At 36.1% G+C, this 19,369-nt stretch overlaps 2 protein-coding genes across 2 annotated transcripts in view; one reads left to right on the plus strand and one right to left on the minus strand.

The window, feature by feature from the left end:
- The window catches only part of LOC119079842 (prohormone-3), a 39,702-nt gene extending 20,720 nt beyond the window's left edge, over positions 1-18,982 (minus strand). The window contains exons 1-3 of the mRNA XM_037187907.1: positions 18,629-18,982; positions 14,874-15,039; positions 14,004-14,106 (exon numbers count right to left, since the gene is read on the minus strand). Of these exons, the coding sequence (XP_037043802.1) occupies positions 14,004-14,106; positions 14,874-15,032 (262 nt within the window). The 5' untranslated portion in view covers positions 15,033-15,039; positions 18,629-18,982. The remainder of the gene's footprint in view (positions 1-14,003; positions 14,107-14,873; positions 15,040-18,628) is intronic.
- LOC119079841 (cuticle protein-like) lies at positions 1,173-2,155 on the plus strand. The gene is made up of 3 exons (XM_037187906.1): positions 1,173-1,313; positions 1,376-1,634; positions 1,695-2,155. The coding sequence occupies exons 1-3, from the start codon at positions 1,302-1,304 to the stop codon at positions 2,096-2,098; spliced, it is 675 nt and encodes a 224-aa protein (XP_037043801.1). The 5' UTR covers positions 1,173-1,301; the 3' UTR covers positions 2,099-2,155.
- Positions 18,983-19,369: the final 387 nt, after the last annotated feature.

The following is a 19,369-nucleotide window of genomic DNA, read 5'->3' on the forward strand; positions in this document are numbered from 1 at the left end:
GGAGATGCTTGGAAAAAATTCGCACAGAGCAAAAAATACGCTGGTACCGGAAGAATTGTCTATCGATACCAGTTTCTCAAAGAAATACCAAATATTCTAAAATTACGTAACAATAATCACGTACTCAAATCATATGATATTAGTCGACAGTTAAAGTTGGTTTTTTCATAAAAAATATTTTATTCAAAAACATGAGGTAAAGTTAACTTTACTTCACGGAGCCAAAACTATAGTTTTTGAATGAAATACCTTACTTTACAATGGGGCAAATGATTCAAATGGTATTTCTTGTGTGTTTACCGACCTGGCAAATTTCACACAAGATATCCATTTGCATCATTTGCATCATTTGCCCCATTGGTAAAGAATGTCATGGTCATGGTCATCTCGTATTTTGTGCCGCACAAAATACGAGATCATCGGGACTTCGACGGAGAAGTTAATTTCTCATATTAGAAATATCTCCTCCTACTGATTTCCTTCTGATGGAAATTGCTATGACGCCGTATGACCAGTAAAATATTTTTTTATAAATAAAACCAACTTTAACTGTCGACTAATTTCATATGATTTGAGTACGTTCTTAAATGTTACGTAAATTTTAGGATATTAGGTATTCATTGACATCGATAGGCATCGATAGGCAATTCTTACGGTACCAGCGTATTTTGTGCTCTGTGAGAACTTCTGCCAGATCCGGAGATGCCTCAAAAAAATATCTGTGGCAAAACAAATTGGATGATCCTACATTCTCAAATGCATTATTGATTGATGTATAAAAAATGTAAAAGTGAATAAAGTCAACGACATTAATTTTAAATGAATAATATGATGTTAAAGTTCATAAATCGTAGAACAATTTTTCTTTTAGATTAATAATCTTCATTGATTGAAAATATAAAAACAGAAATTTTGCAAAATACTCCATATTGCACGCGTAATTCATGTATATTATGCACAATCTAAATACAAAGTAAAAGTATTCAAACTGATCGTTTCCATTATTTCGTTCATATCGTTCAACTAAAACACTTCTGTGTTCATCATATGATACCAAGTTATTTCTTTATTGCATCAGTTTTTCACAGCACAGCTTTTCTACCGGTACGATCGATTACCTTGAGCTTTTCTGTAGATTTCAGTTCAATTCAAACATTATCGTCTTGTACTGGGCTGATCAGAAATTTCTGTATAAATAGTTACATTTTTGGCATCGAATTATCATTCAGTTCACGGTGCTCGACAGGACAACGTACTAAGGAAATAAAATCTTTTTACGCAGAAACTAAACAACAGAAGACATGGCATTTAAAGTAAAAAATTTGTTTTCATTAAAATTTCATTTGTTTGATAACTTTCAATATTGAAATTTCAGTTTATAACGCTTGTTTCTCTTATTGCTGCGGTTAATGCTGGGTTGTTGCCAACTGCAGTTGTGCAATCTCCAATTCTTCAGCGTCTGGATCAACCAATTTTGACGAAACAATTGGAAGCGTACGATCCAAATCCACAATATTCTTTCTCATACAACGTTCAAGACAGCTACACTGGTGATGTCAAAAATCAAAAGGAAACCCGATCGGGAGATAATGTTCAAGGCCAATACTCGTTAATCGATGCTGATGGATTCAAACGTAAGTCAAAATTGTCTACCGACTTCAATTCAAAATTATTCAATAAATTCGTGATGACAGGTACTGTTGACTACTCTGCTGATTCAATAAATGGATTTAATGCCGTTGTTGTTCGAGAACCATTGAAGGGAGCGATTGTGCAGCCAGCATTGAAATCAATTGTTTCCCAACCAACACTTAAATCGTATGTAGCACAGCCAGCGTATGCAGCTCCAGCAACATTTGTATCCAAACCAGCTTTTGTGGCACAGTCAAGTTATATTCAACCAATTCTTAAATCGTACGCACAACCAGATTATGGAGCTCCAGCAGCAGTTATATCACAACCAGCTGTTGTTGCACAGTCAAATTACATTCAGCCCGCTTATAGATCAGTATCAATTGCATATCCTCAACCAGCTATATCAGTCGTTAAGCCAGCACTTTTAAATGCACCAACAATTGCATATCCTCAGTTATATTGAAAACATGCGCTCATTGTCAAAAATATTTTATCGATTCAAATATATGGACCTCTGAAACATAAACATTTTCTGTTTTATTATTTCGCTAAATTTTTGAACATGCTAGATAAAAGAATAGATACCAATGCGTGCCAATGATCAAACCATGATCAGGATTTTTATTTTTAATGAAAACTAGATCCCACCTTTTGGGTGGATCAGATCCCACCTTTTGGGATCTTCACTGTCAATTTTTTTAAATATATTTTTGATCAATTTAATTGTGAAACTTCCGAAGCATCACTAGTACAAAAGTCTACATTTGATTCCAACTTATTTTTTACATATGCTGTATTCCTAAAACATTGTCAAATTTAGCACATCAATATATCGATAACTCAAGCTAATTGTAACAAAATTTGACAAAAAATTCTTTGGAGTAAATGTGGTAAGATCAATTGATTTTTGACTCCTTCTCCTTCTCAATTTTCTTATAAATCATAAATAAAATGCGACTCGTGTGAATTGCGGACCTCGCTCCGCTCTGGCCGCAAATTTCCCACTCATATGAGCTGTCTTATTCTGCTTGATTGCCTCTTTGCTAAATTTAATCAAAGATTAAGTTTTGCGAATGAGGAACGATGGGAGGACTCTTTCACTTTGGCACAAACTAAAAAAGTGCTATAGATGTTCTTCTCTTCCATTTTTGTATAAAAAAGGAAGTCCCTGGGTACTTACTACATTCACAAAACCTTTCAATCGGCTAAACAATGGAAAATGAAGCATAATTGACAATACCTTCAACGCAAAAATTTCTCTTGTGTTTACAGCCTCAGAATGAGAACAATTTTTAGGTCTTTTTTCCATAGGAAAAAAAGACCTATTGTGGGCACTTCATCTGTCCGTCCGTCCGTCCGTCCGTCTGTCCGTCCGTCCGTCCGTCCGTCCGTCCGTCTGTCCGTCCGTCCGTCCGCCCGTCCGTCTGTCCGTCTGTCCGTCCGTCCGTCCGTCCGTCCGTCCGTCCGTCCGTCCGTCTGTGTCACAAATAAAATGTGATTGATAAAAGTTAAAATTGCAATGCTACTATGAACAAACCAACACCAGGCAAATCAATTATTATTTGTTATCTGGTAACCAATCGCTCATAGCAGACATTGCAATTTGAAAGTTTGGTAGTTGTTGGTAGTTGGACCCCCAAAATATTTAGCAGCAAAGATGTTTCTTACTCGAGAGACGCACACCGACTGACGAAATTATTCGGCCTGCTTGCCTTTTTATAACTCAAATATTTGGTAGTTGACTACCTCGGTGGTAAATTGCAATGCTACTATGAGCAAACCAACACCAGGCAAATCAATTATTATTTGTTATCTGGTAACCAATCGCTCATAGCAGACATTGCAATTTGGTAGTTGTTGGTAGTTAGACCCCCAAACTATATAGCAGCAAAGATGTTTCTTACTCGAGAGACGCACACCGACTGACGAAATTATTCGGCCTGCTGGTCTATTTATAAATCGAGTATTTGGTAGTTGACTACCAAAGTGGTAGTTGACTGACTACCAAAGTGGTAGTTGACTGACTACCAAAGTGGTAGTTGACTGACTACCAAAGTGGTAGTTGACTGACTACCAAAGTGGTAGTTGACTGACTACCAAAGTGGTAGTTGACTGACTACCAAAGGATGACTACAAAGTGGTAGTTGACTGACTACCAAAGTGGTAGTTGACTGACTACCAAAGTGGTAGTTGACTGACTACCAAAGTGGTAGTTGACTGACTACCAAAGTGGTAGTTGACTGACTACCAAAGTGGTAGTTGACTGACTACCAAAGTGGTAGTTGACTGACTACCAAAGTGGTAGTTGACTGACTACCAAAGTGGTAGTTGACTGACTACCAAAGTGGTAGTTGACTGACTACCAAAGTGGTAGTTGACTGACTACCAAAGTGGTAGTTGACTGACTACCAAAGTGGTAGTTGACTGACTACCAAAGTGGTAGTTGACTGACTACCAAAGTGGTAGTTGACTGACTACCAAAGTGGTAGTTGACTGACTACCAAAGTGGTAGTTGACTGACTACCAAAGTGGTAGTTGACTGACTACCAAAGTGGTAGTTGACTGACTACCAAAGTGGTAGTTGACTGACTACCAAAGTGGTAGTTGACTGACTACCAAAGTGGTAGTTGACTGACTACCAAAGTGGTAGTTGACTGACTACCAAAGTGGTAGTTGACTGACTACCAAAGTGGTAGTTGACTGACTACCAAAGTGTAGTGATGACTACCAAGTGGTAGTTGACTGACTACCAAAGTGGTAGTTGACTACCAAAGTGGTAGTTGACTACCAACATGGTAGTTTACTAATACGGATGTTGTAGATATGTTTACTGTTTGAGAGCTGCACACCGACTGATGAAATTAATCGGCTTGCTTGCCTATTCATAATTCCAAAATTTGGTAGTTGAATACCAAAGTGGTACTTGAATGAGTACCAAGCTAGTAGTAAACAGAAATTGAAAAAAAATGAAAAAGACCTCACCAGGCTTCAGCCGGTCTATTCTTGTTATTTCCTTAGGTGAAAAATTATACTGCGCTTTCGATTGTATTCCGATTGGCACCACAACTTCTCTCTCTTTCCATTGTTGTAGCGTAAACGGTGAGAAGACGGAGTGAAGTGTGTTTCGTGTTTTAAGGTTTTTTACAGTTTTAAATTTGTCACTCAAGCCAAACTTTGGCTGCCAAAGAGAGTGTGTATGTGGACTCACTCAGAAGGGAATGTTTTTTAGCAGTCTGCTCGATAAAAGTTGCATTCGTTTGTCATTGTTAAGTCTAACTGTCATCCTGAAAATTGTCTCGATGGTAAAGCTGAAAACACACGAGCAATTTTGCATTGCTGAGATCGACAATTTATGCAACGTTATCCAATGTTCAGTCTGTGCCACAAATCGTATTACTATAGAAAACGCAGCAAAATTGGCGAACACAGCAACGTAAAAATTGTTCGTGTATCTTATTGGTTTCTTGATTAATATTAGAGATGCATCTGACTGCACATGGTACGTTGCAAATTGGGAACGATAAAAATTGAAAATTGAATTTTTTTTAAAACGAAAAGCATGACGTCAAATAGAAACTACAATTTTCTCGACGTGGAAGTCAATGTGAAGAAAATAAGTTTTTCCTTTCATAAAAATCGATTCGTCTGTTTAGCATTATACCGTCAAGATAGCAGCTTTCACTAAATCATTCACATAATGCGAAATCTGGAAGGTGGAGATCGTTTATGTTGAAAAGGCGTTCCGAGCATTTCCAATCATCGATTTTCTAATAACTTTTTACCCAGTTCCCTCCCGAATAAATAAATTTTGATGAAAAAAGAGAAATCCGGTGAACAAACATTGTGGCTGCCATTTAAAGCCACACTGTCGAAACGAAACGAAAATAAAAAAAAATTTGAATTTATGCGTTGACAACAATCGTATGCATACGAAATTGGGGTTATATAAACCAAGTGAAATTTCCAGTTGAATTCAGGCGAACATAAATTTTGGTTTTGAAATTTGGTTTTGGAAATTGGAAGTTGTCTCAGACAGGCTTTGGAATTTTTTTGTTATAACTCAAAAATGTTATCCCCTTTTCGCCCATTCTTCCCCCTTTTGTTTAATGCAAAGAAATCGTGTAACCGTGACCTTATGAATTTTAATTTGATATAAAGCGGATCACGAACATAAAGCAAAATCACCAAAGGATACAGGTACGGGTTTTTTTCGGGTATTATTATGTAGACGGTGCTTGCATTGTTGTACGTTACCCGTTGCCTGTGTAATAAACTTAATCAAAATTCTTTTTTCGAAGAAAAGACCGGGTCTTTTGTTTGATTTAAGAGAAAACATTTTTTTGTTTCGTTCCTTCGAGAGATAGCTTTTTTCACGCACTGTAACTTATCAGTCTGATATTCCAAGATATAAAAGCGAAAATATTCGTTTTTCCTTTCTTCGCTATAATATTCCACAATCTTTACATTTGAATGGACGAGACTGACTGTCTGAATTATAAATGAGAATTTTTTTCCCTTTGCCGTTGGCTTTCGTCGTATTTCTTTGGCTTCAAATCGCACAAATTCTCTGTAGCGTGCGTGGGACGGTATACCCCCGAAAAACGGTTGAATGAAAAGTAAATCACGAAACATATTTTCGCTCCACCGGACATGAATTGTAACATTTTGTAGTCAATGACCTGACAGGATATTACGTACCTCGAGGTAATAATGTTGAACAATTTAAAATCGGAGCGGAATTTATAAATGGGCATGATGGGCTGGTGGGAACGACGAAAATAGAAACCGAATGTAACAGGTCATTGTGTGTTGTATTTAACAAATAAATGTTTTCGCTTACTTACACAAATTTGCTTAATTTTCGGTTTTAATAAACTTCAATGAGTCGCTCGGAAAATATAAATGTTTTACGTCCGGCAACACAAAATGAAATCAAATTTTAACAGAAATGATAAATTTGAACATAGCCCATTACACGAGAAAGGTGTGTACGTGCGATGAAAGCAAAAGGTTAGGAACGGTCAAGTCATATTAGCCGGAAGACATACGTGATTACACTTGTTTCCACATCGGAGAAACTAATTCTTTCGCTAAATAAAATGTATGCGACAATGTCAACATGAAAGTGTTTCCCATGCTTCAGGGACGAAAGTGGAGGAATTTTTGAATTTTCTCACGATTTCGTCCCTGTGCATGTAATCGGTTAACCTGGGATCAATTTTGAGGAAGAGGACATTTCGTCGTCGAAAAAGAGGACGCTTTCAAATTCAAAAAAGAGGTCGAAAAGTGAATTTTTAACGAGGAATTACAACGAGTGTACATGCACTTTGTGCAGTTATTGTGGAATTAACACCAACACCAAAGTAAAGAATTCAAAAATCCGTTGTACAATATGCACTGAAATCGTCATTATATTCACCGAATATTACTCGATTCGGACTTCTTTTTGCCTCAACAAAATTTATTAAAAAATATGACTTGGTATCTGAAACAACTGTATACAACATTTTATTTCTTGTAACTGTTACGTTCATGGATAAAAGAATTTTTTGAAAAGATTGATGATGGTGATGAAGAAGGCGAGCGGAGCGTGCGAAAATTTCTGAGATAAAAAATTACTTGTATTTCAGAGTAGATCATTGGCTAACGCCGCGCCGCGAAAATTTTTCACTCTGTGGGTATGAGCAGCACTCTGTGGGTATGAGCAGCATATTTACTTAAGTAAGAAGAAGGTCTTAAAAAAAAGAGGACAAAGAGGACCTTTTCATCAAAAAAGTGATGTTCTTAGAATGTTTGCAAAGAAGAAGAAATAGATGAAAAAAGAGGACGAATGGGAATAGGAGCCCAATACCTTAACCAAGTTTGTGACGCGATTTCCTTCAGTTGTTTTTCAGCTTAAACAACCTCACTGTCTCATACGTGTTTATTGATACGGTTTTACCAATACCACGGGCGTGTATGACTATAAAACTCGTATGCCTAAAGAACGGTGTTATCGTTCAAAAAACGACATTATAATTCGAAAAATTTTTACTCGTCCTGTGTGAATTATGCTCAAAACAAACGAGGCATTGAAAACGTGTTTTGGTCCTAGTTTTCATTGACAGATGCAGCAGTCGCGATTTTGAATAGAAAAAGTTCTAACTTCATTTGACAGTTTCGAAAATTTCGTCATGAAAAATAGGACCAAAACACGTTTTCAATGCCTCGTTTGTTTTGAGCATTATCGTCTAAAATGTAAAGCTTTAATATATTGTCTGGACGATATAGATGCACAAAACGTCGTGGGCATTACCGATATTAAGAGCGCTCACCCCTTGGCAATTTTCTAGCCTACATTTGTGCGAAAAATATTCATTTTTTGATGATTTCTATGAACCAAAATCCTTTTTTGAAAAAGTAAAACCATTGAAACATTCAAAAATGTGTTACTTTTAAGGGAAAAATTGGTTTGTGTTCGATAACTTAACCCACTTGGAGAAACCTTTGCAAAACACATAAATTTACACATTTGCAAAGGTTTCTCCAAGTGGAATAAGTTATCATTCACACACCAATTTTTCCCTTAAAAGTATTTTTGCATGCTTTAATGGTTTTACTTTTTCAAAAAAAAGATTTTGGTTCAGAGAAATCATAAAAAAATGAATATTTTTGAGCACAAATGTAGGCTAGAAAATTGCCAATGGGTGAGCGTTCTTAAAATTGAACTTTTCATTCGAATCAGAGTGAGAGCAATTTTCTTTTAAGAATTTTTCGGATTCTTAAACCTTTCATCCGAATCAAAATTATTTCATTTTAGAAATTTTTGGAAAATTAAGCTTTTTGTCCGAATCAAAGTTATTTTCCTTTCAATGTTCTGTAACTGACTTTCTTAAAGTAATATTTAACACTTCGCAGAACCTTACCACTTAAATGTCAATTTTTTGCCGTAACATTCTTAAAATCGATTTTTTAACCGTGAAGCCATGATGGCATATTGGCAAAATATAGAAGGCAGCATAATCTATATTTTTCTACATTTGGCCAAAACCTTGCCATCATGATGGCTTCACGGTTGAAAATCGATATTAAGAATGTGTAGGCCAAAAATTGACATTTAATTGGTAAGGTTCAACATTACACTTTTCTCACTATTCTGAGGGAGTAGCCTTTTGTCAAGGTCGAACAAAATGACTGAATGTGGCGCATTTCGTCAAAGGATAAATTCCGTAAAAAAACGAACACCTTCATCATTCAGTTGATCAAGGAGCCACCGTCCTAATACAAATTGTAAAAGTATCATACCAAACTCCTTCTTTACACAGTTTGTAGAAGGATGAATTCAGTAGGAACAAGCCAAAATCCTTCATTAACAGTTTGCAGAAAGTTTAATTTAGTTGTATGAGACCAAACTCCACCCTCATACAATCTGTAGAAGGACGAAGTAGGAAAAAAAGAAACACCTCAACCATACGATTCATGAAGGGTTCATATAGGCTGACTATTTTATCTAAATAATATTCTGATATAAAGGCTGGAGAAATACATTAATAATATTGGGTTTTGAAAGCTACCATTACGTTATTTTTCTGACACGATCATCTTCTGGTCATTTATATCATCATCTCTCCATTTATTCCATTATTTCTGCATATATTTTCAGTTTCTGAACGAATACTGGTCTTAAAATAATATTTGGATTCATGTGTTTTACCTTACGGTGTGCGAATAGTCTCTTCTTGGTTATTCGTGCAATGTGCGAATAGCCAAAGTATTATAAAGTGTCTAGATTAGATTAGATTAGATGGGAGGGTGTAAGCCCAGCACCTAAGCCTCAGATGGGCCTGTTGTGCTATTGTACAAGTCTCTTGATCATATGGACTGTGATTTTACATCATATCTCTCCCGACTTAGATTGTTCACAAATCGACCGTGTGTTAACGTCCCATACGTTGTGAATTCTCCAAGCCGTGGGTGGTATGCGAATACCACAACCATCACTAATTGACCTGTACATTTTCCCAAAGATGGCGCTATCAACATTGTCATGTTGTAGCTCTTTCTACTATTGACATTATGTCGATATGGTTTCTTTTATGGAGAAAGCGAATGTTGGGTTTTTTGATATTTCCGACTTTGTTACGGTTACGGCTATTAGTTTTAGGTAATAGCAAGTGTCTAATCACCATAGGCCATGAGTTGCCTCTTCGTATAAATCGCCATGCCACCATGTGACTGAACTCGTTCTGGCGTTGCAGGTTGTAGCGTTTGAATGATTCGTATTTCGTCATATCCCTTGACATCCATACAACGTATCAATCAATAGATCTGTTAAACCTCGCGGTCATTTTGGAGTACAAGATAGTTTCTGTATCTTGGGATTGTACCACAGCAAATTTGTAAAAATTTGCTATGTGGTTTTGGGGTGTCAAATGAGAACCCGAAGCGTTTGTACCTTACCTGCACTAAAATTGACTGCCAGATGCCATACGGCAATGTGTCATTTTCGTACATTAATCGAGCACGTAATTTAGCATTAGCTTCTGGTAGAGTCGATTGTTAATCCGTAAACCGACGCCACGAAGCACATGTTAAATAACAAAGGAAATAACACAATTGTTGATATCGCACAATGAGGCGAGAACGACTTTATTGATCAAAGAGAAAATGACCTACGAGAACAACACTTTGACTTCGTTAATAAAACCTTTAAAATAATTTCACCATTTAAACATTACAGCAAAATAAAAACACCAAAGCCGTAAAAGTTGGCACAGAAATTAGACAAAATCGAAAATGAATTCACACACAGCCACACAAAAGAAACACTTTTAGAGAGCAACGCATAAACACGTCCGTTCTCTGTGACTGCCGTTGTCCAACCATAAAGTGTCTACTCGCACGAATAGCATTTTCGCTTTTTAAAATAATCTGAACGATATTGTCGCCCAGAATTATTGTTTTTAAAAAACAAAATTTCAAACGAAATTATCTTTTCCTGAACGATATTATCAAGGTTCTGAAAGAACAGGTTAAGACACATCTGAGTTGATCATGAAGGCGGTGACACACAAATTTTGACAAATCGATGCTTTTTATGGAACAGACTCATTACAGATTGTTTGAAATGTCAACTTGATAAAAACTTTCAAACAATCTGTAATGAGTCTGTTCAACAAAATGTGTCTATTTGTCAAAATGTGTGTGTCACCCGACTTCGTGGGTGTGTTAACCTGTTCTTTCAGAACCTTGGACATTATCTTCTATCTATGTCGCCTCACCGTATCTAACTTGGATTACAAGTAGCAAAGTCAAGAGTCCCAATCATGGCTCATTACAGTGAACGACATCTCAAATGTCTCACTGTCAAATTTTTCTGAGAATTTTATTGTGTCATTGCAAATTCACAATGACATTCTCTGAAAAAAATGACAGTGAGACATTTGAGATGTCGTTCACTGTAATCGGATTTTTTCAGAAATTCTTAAGAATGAATGTTTAGGAGTTTTTAAGAATTTGGGAATTTTACATAAATTTTTTAAGATTTCTTAAATAGTTATTTCAAAAAATTTAAGAAATTATTCTTGAAAATTCTTAGAATTTCTAACTTTCTCAAAATTAAAAGGGAATTCACGAAGCTGAAATAAGCAGAAATATACGCTGTATATTCCGTATATCTTGTATATCTCGTATATTTCTGTATATCTCGCTTATTTTGACAACTGTCAACAGAAAAATAATTCAATTTCAACTCGACGGATTTTGCTCAAACAAACTGCCATTGCGTAGCGCGCGATCTCAGGAACCTGGAAACGTAATTAGTTTTTCAATCGGTTTAATATTTACCGAGCGATAAGACTTTGGAAAAGTTTTTTTTTTGATACTGATCACATCATGATTTCAAAGTCTTATCGCTCGGTAAATATTAAACCGATTGAAAAACTAATTACGTTCCCAGGTTCCTGAGATCGCGCGCTAAGCAATGGTAGTTTGTTTGAGCAAAATCCATCGAGTTGAAATTGAATTATTTTTCTGTTGACAGTTGTCAAAATAAGCGAGATATACAGAAATATACGAGATATACAGAATATACAGCGTATATTTCTGCTTATTTCAGCTTCGTGAATTCCCTTTAAGAAATTTCAAAAAAAAAATCAAAATTTAAGAATTGAAGCCATGATGCTGCTAAACAGATAAAAATAGCTAAAATCAGTATCCTTCCAAATGTTCAAAGATATTTTACTGGTCTTTAGTACGATGGACATTTTTATTCAGAAGGAAACCTTGCTGAGCGTACATTCACCTCAATATTTCCTCTCGTCTCAATCACACTGTTTGAAATAAATTACAGAACAGTAAATGATCACCATTTTGTGTAGGACACACCACCCCTCTCCACTCCAACTTTATCTCGTAGGCATCTTGTGTTACATTACTTTAAAGCGACACAAACAAGATGTTGCCAAGGTGATTTCGTGACTTTATTAATGCATCGAAATGTAATAGCTTCCCCTTCCCCTAAAGAGCCATTTTCTTAATGACTCGACTACTGATGACAATAATAACAAAGTCAAATGCTAAATTAAAGGCGTCGATAAATTTTCGTTTCAGCAAAATGAACGTATTAGATTACACATAGAGCCATTCCCTTTATGTGTACAGCTCTCATAATCATTTTAGAGTACATTTTAGCTGGGACAGTATATATAGGAGCGCGTCTGAATTAGAAAATAAAAACTTAATGTACATGTCCATTCTGGCCAGTCCATGCAATTACACCGTGTGTTTGATCTTATATTTCATCTACGTTATACCATAAATGCTTATCGCGTCTGTTCTGTAGTGTGCATCACATGTTTTCACATGGTAAATTGCATGTGAAGCGGTAAAAAACAGTCGTCGTTGTGTATAATAAGTGCACGAGTAGGTGGAGTGGATGCTATTAGAAAATCGTACGTAAGCTATTATTATACCATAATGGGTAGTCTCCACTTTATTTCGTTATAATTAAAATGGAATTGCTACTGTTCGTTCAATTTTGCTAGATTGATGCGTGGGCAGTCAAACGGTGAACATAAGAACCTGTGTATGACAACGTCATTCGGTTTTCAGTTGAAATTCTATGTTATTATGACTGGACAGTGTTTACATACATATTGTTGGGTCTAATCGGTCTAATCACAGTGTTAGAACATGGTGGTTAAAGGAGTACGATGTTATCATATGAAGATCGGGTAGAAAACGCCGGACAAGATATTTTTTTTTACTCTGGAAATCTTTTGCGTTTTTGCGTCTCCCAGAATTGATTTGCCATTGTGGTGTTGAAGTATTTTTCCCAGATTCATTCCAAAACACCCGTCACTAGGATCCCGTTCATATGATCTCTTGAAAGTTTCTATTTCCTTTTATATACCATGTGCCTGCCCTCTCTTATTCTGAAGTATTATGTGAAAACAACGTATCGTATTGTGCGTTGAGCTTTGGAGAGCTTTTGGAAGCTTTGAGCTTCTTTTGGATTTCATGGGAAAAGTAAAAGATTTTAGTGGAATCCAAACGAAGCTTAGAAACTTTCAAAAGCTCTTCCAAAACAGATACACAAATGCGATACGGTATTTTGTGTAATGCTGACGTGTCACGCTAAAATAACGTATCATATTACATGTGTGCTTTGGAGAGCTTTCGAAAGCTTTAAGATTCTTTTTGATTCCATTAAAAAAGTGAAAAATTTGGAATACAAAAAAAGCTTAAAAGTTTTCGAAAACTCTTTAAATGCAGATATACAAAATGCTAAATGTTATTTTGGCTTAACACTTCATAGTGCAATGCTGCCGTGTTCAGCCAAAATAACATATTGCATTGTTAATATTTTGAGAAAGTTGAGCTTATTTTGCGTAACAGTGTAAAATCCCACCTTTCCAATCAAAAAAGCTCAAAGCTCTTGAAAGCTCTTCAAACCATAAATACAGCCTGCGAGATGTTATTTTTGCTTAACACGCTTTAACAGTGCAGCAGCGTAGAGGCATGTTTAAACAACGCTCCTAAGAAGATAATGTTCCATTTAACCCAAACATTATGCAACAAGGGAAGTATTAACTTTGCATAAATTACAAAAGTTGAACACTAACAACATAAGTAAATTTCACGACAAGAAACTAATTTCCAAACGAAATTAATCAAACACCAGCAGCAGCTGCAAGCTGTGCAACGATACGGAATTATTTCCATTCACTGCACCCCGGAACGTTTCATTTCCAAGCAACTTTTCGCGTACACAAATATTTTATTTAAGATGGTAAAAAGATAATGAGTTTGTTGGGTGGTTGATGGGCGGTGCAGATGATGATGGGTGGTGATAAAGTATTGATGATAATGGTTACAACTACTCTTACCTCCGTCAACGTTTACACAGACACTTCCAGGGCAACAATATTCGTTTGCTGTGCATCGTTTGCCGTAACACGGTTCATCTGGTTCGTCTTCATAGACGTCATTCTGAAAATGTTGGAAACATTTTCGAGCTTAGTTAATCAAATTTTGTTTTCTTCTGTGTTGTATACACAGGTTGGGCTTGGGTATTGTCATCTAATTAAAGGAAAATAATAAAATTTAAAAAAAATGGTTTTTAACAACATTTTGGCCGTGTCAGTCAGATTACACGGTCTTCTTGTTGATAATTCAGATACCGAAGCACGAACTGCTTAATAGACATAAATATTTTACTCAACGCGTTTCCTGAGGGAGATGAATGGGATAATATTTCAGGCAGTCAACATTTGAGTACAATAGCGTACGTGTCAATGGTCTATGGAAATAGTAGACTACAGCTTTGTTTGGAACGTTTTATTTTGCCAAGTGTGGCGTTTGCAGCTCGAGCCGGGACAGAAGGATGCAACCAAAAAAAAGGCAAAATACAAAGTTCCATAGGACGTAGGTTATTTTACGGAATGTAGTAATGCCTCGTTTCCGGGATGAGGGTTTGTATCCATTTGCCATCATTTCTCCCATAGTCATGTTATCCGAATAATAAGATGTGTCGTTTATAAATGGCGTGGCGGCAAAAAATGGTTGGTTGATTTCACTCGTCTCCCTCAAAATTTTCCTTTTTCTTAAAAATAATTTGGAGGGTTATTTTCTCCAGTCGCTAGATTTCGACTTTTATGGAAGTTTTTATGGCTGAATAGTCGCGCTGACTTTATGTCAGTAACCAGTGCCTGCCGCTGGCAGTTTTCTTATTCACTGAAAATTCTCTTAATACTAACCTGATAGAATGGATAATAGCCGATGCCGCTGTGACTGCCATATCCTTCATTTTTAAGCGCTTCCGGTTTGAAACGATTGAACAGACCACCCCATGCGTTCACTGATTCGCCAAACAGTAACGTTGCTCCAACTACCATCCACAGTATGGTCGATTTCATATTTAATCTGAAAATTGAAGAAGAAAACTGGAAGTGAAAATTGAATGGGAATTTAGTGAAAGTGAACCAAATCCGGTTCGAGAGTAAAGGCTTTCTGGAAGGAGGGTCTTATTCGGGAATGAACGTTTACATTCCGCGGAATAGAAAAGGTTCGGTTAAGAGGCATGAGTTTTGGAAACAGGCTTCCTGAATTTCCAGAAGCTTCTTGAAATTTGCCAAAGATTCTCTAATTGTTTTCTTAGAATATTCAAGAATTTCAGTAAAATCAGTTCAGCCCTAGTTCGGTCGTTTTGCATCCGGCCGTAATATCGTCTTTTTTAATTTGTTTAATTTATGACAGAGCTAACACTTAAAACCATAAGTGGTATTTCCAGGTCAAACAAGTAGCTCATGTAAAACTGACCCCAGGAATACCTCCACTCTCCACACCTTTGTTTAAAGAAATTGGAAAATTGATTTCCTTTTGTTGGTAGGTTCAACGCTTAAATTGTTTCACGTAATTATTACGTTCATTTCTTTTTCCATAATCCATGTGGCTTTCACGCCAGGCACAAGTGAAATATTTTCCACTTTATGTGTCATCTTTTGCCATACACACCATATTTTACCTGCTGTTCCACTTTCATGGGTAATTACTTCCTCGTTGTTTCCATACATTTACAGTACGTGAGTCTATTACGAATAGCGTACATAATGCTACATCTGCAGTGTGGGTACTGTGGGGTGATATCAGTCTGTGATCAGGGCCTATTTATTAGGGAAGCCTTTTCCCAAATTCTAACTTTAACTTTTTCCATGTATTTCTCTTTTCACAAATAGTGCCGACAAACCACTTCACCACTTCAGGTGGAGTATTCACCACTTGGATACTGTAAGTGGATACTGAGTTGTAGCTTTCCAAACTTTAAAATTGTCTGCAGCGAACCTTTACTCAAAAATGTGAGGTAACGTGAGCTTCACTTCACTAACGGTGAAACTTTACATCAAATTTTTGAGGAAAATAATACCTTACCTGCTAAGGACAAATGATGGAAATGGTCTTCTTCTGTGTTTACCGAACTCGGCTTCGCCTCGTAAGGACAATTCACTCAAGAAGTACCATTTGCGTCATTTGTCCCATTTGTCAAAGCAATTATTGTGCAGAAAACATTATTGTAATTGGAATGTTGCATCCCACACGTTTCGAAGAAATTTTTAACGTAGTGTTACAATGTAGCATAGATTTTAACCTGGTGAGAGGACGATGTAATATCTCTTCTCTGAAAACACAGAAATTATCCAAAGTTTTTTTTTTCATTTAGTTACCCACCCACGTTAGATGACAACTACTGGCAATTGAGGCAACATTTTAAGATTACATAAAGTCGTAAAAACACAAGCTGCACACAAACGGTCTCTAAGGTATTCGAAATTTGTCTAACTTGAGAAAAGTTTGAGAAAGTTTTTGCAAAACATAGAAATGCACTTCACCGAAACAATATTCCACATGGTAACCGCCTTATATGGATTTACATTTATGTTTTAATTTGTAAATGTAAACTTTGTCCGTAGCAGACATCCGAAACTACAAGAAAATGTGAAAGCTTCTAACATTTGTATTAATTTACGGCACATCAAGGACTACAAAGTAATGAATCATATATGCATCGAAACATTGGGGGTAATGGGGTTGTTGCAGGTGAATCCTTTTCTTACTATAAGTGGTGAAATACTATCTCATCACCCGAAGGTATGTCATGAACCGACATATTTCTTAACTCATCCTTGGCCAATTAGTTTGTAAATCGATTCGAAAAAGGTCGCCCAAATAATTGGATACTGGTTCAGTTTTCGACATGATTTTTGACATAAATTTGATAAGTCTCCGTATCTGGGGTTACGTAATTTATGGTGAAAACGGATAGCAAATGTCGTAGGTTCAAATGGTTGATGAAACGAGAGATTAAATATAAGGAAAATCACATCCATCGTGTTTAATGTAGGTCAATGATATCTGACATTGAAGAACTAGAAGGAGAAATCGTCTTTGCCACAAAAAAACGATGAAAGGGACAGTCGATTGACGTGCGAGTATCTAGCAATTAATAACTTAAATAAATCTCTCTAGATATGTGTCATAATTCGATTATATTTCTCAAAACGTAACATAGCGACGCGAAAGAGACCTAATTCATTTATTTTCGTTTGTTTTCGTCTCCCAGGGTAAAATCACTAGTATTCGACCATGCATATCTAAATCCAGCCATTTTGTTGTTTTCTATGGTTTAAACAATAAATGGCCGGATTTAGATGGAGAGAAAACGAAAATTTAGGTCTCTTTCGCGTCGCTTTGTATTGAAAGAGTAATTTTAGGGTTCTGGATGAAGAAAAAATTAGAACACGACGTTTTCCAAGTTTCTCGTTCAAGCCTCAATTTGGCTCAATCTGGGAATGAGGCAGAATATAATTCAGAACAAATAACCAACCAATGTGTGTTCTTCTAGTTCTTCAAAATCTTGTGAGGGTAGACCTTGTAGAATTCATAAAAAAAAATAGTATTTCTAGGTGTAATTAATCCAGCAGTCTTTGCATCTTTGCAACAGTTTGCAGGCTCCAATTTTTTTAATTTTAATTATTTCGGTTAACAGTACAGATGCAATGATTCTAATAGTTGTTTTAACCTTTCGAAGGCGACAAGTGTGTCTGCAATTCTATTATCGGATCTATTACTTCATTTGATCTAAGTATTTTCAAGAAACTGATTTCAAATCTTTTACTTCGTTTTTTCTGCCAATGTCGCACTAGTCAGAGCTTGTCGCTTTATCTATAACAGCTCACAGCCGTCTGTAATAGGTTGATACAACGATACAATCATTAATCCAAAAAAAAGGTTTTAATAGGAAAAATTAATTCAAGTGGAACGCCTGCACCACTCACGCAATTTGCATCCCATCCTATTTCTCAATTTTCCCGACACCGAAAAAAGAAACCACTCCATACACAAGCCTTCATCACATCCATGAATGAAAACCGAAAACAACCAAAGAACATTGTTATAGAGACGTAATACATAACTCAATCGTGTACCGTATAACCGTACATTATATGCAACAAATTATAATTCCATTCTAAATGGTGGTGTGTTTTCGTCGTTCATACAAAATATTTCGTTTACACAATGGTATACGTAGACCTACGTACATAAATGATGTGAATTTTCTAAAAATAAATTCTCATTTTCGTAACGCGTAATGTGTAAAGAGTAGACGTGTGTTGTATATACACAGCGAGATGATTGATGATTGTTTAACATATAAACCGTTAACATGAAATTTCTGTTAAAACAATTGATAAATGTTGTTCTTTACGCCACGGGTTAGATAAATCACCTGAAGAAAATGTGAAAAAAACGAGAAAATAATTTAATCGAAAATCCTGCAGAATATTTTCCAATTTTTTTTTCTTTTGCATTTTTGTTCCTCTGAAACTAATCGATAGAACGAAATTACGAAACAATGATGTTAGTTAGCGAAACTATTATGCGAACCGTAGACACAGGCGACAATATATGAATCAGTTTCGCTAGAAAAGAAAAGGATTGCAACTGTAACCCTTACCTGTTTACGCTTCCAAATATCAAGCAGTACAGAGATAGTTTTCACAGAATGTAACACAAAAGGAAACACTAGTTTTTCAATGGATTTCCGTTTCCGATTCAGTCAAAATTAACACTCGGAAAAACTTTCTCGAATTTGACGTTGTTTCCGTTTTTCTGAATGATCAAAAGCACTCTTCTGCACACACCAGGCACATAAATACAATTCGGAACAGGTACAACGAAAACAAATTTTTTTGATCTTATTTTGTGTGTGTAATCCTGTCTTAAATTTTGTTTTCAAAAATAATAGATTTGTGCGCCGATTTTAATAATACAACCGAAATTATCAATGGACGATGAAGTACTGCGGACGACCTCCTGTGCTTTTCTTCTATATAAGAAAATGTGGCGCATGCGCCCATCTATACCATTCGAATCCTGAATGTATATAGGAAAATATTGAGAGAGAAAAAAAAATTTTATTTACGAAATAAATCAAATTGTTGTCACAGAAGCTTTTTGTGTTTATGTATATGGAACGGAATGGATGGGTGTAGTATATAAAGCGAACCTACGTTAATGGTGAAATTTTTGTGCCGTTAATTTTTCATGAATTGTGCATTTAGCGAAAATTTCGAGTGGCAATTTTTACGATGATGTCATAGGATGAGTTTGAATTTTCTGTTTTTTTTTCTGTGTATATGCAAGATGTGTGGTCGGACAATCGGCACGTACAGGTGTGCAGCCTTGAGTTTCCGAT

This window comes from Bradysia coprophila, unplaced genomic scaffold, assembly GCF_014529535.1.
Source record: "Bradysia coprophila strain Holo2 unplaced genomic scaffold, BU_Bcop_v1 contig_339, whole genome shotgun sequence".
NCBI lineage: Eukaryota > Metazoa > Arthropoda > Insecta > Diptera > Sciaridae > Bradysia > Bradysia coprophila.

Bases quoted from the DNA above. Each gene is read 5' to 3' on its own strand.
- LOC119079841 (XM_037187906.1), top strand. The intron at 1,635-1,694 runs GTAAGTCAAAAT...TCGTGATGACAG, and splicing joins CGATGCTGATGGATTCAAAC to GTACTGTTGACTACTCTGCT.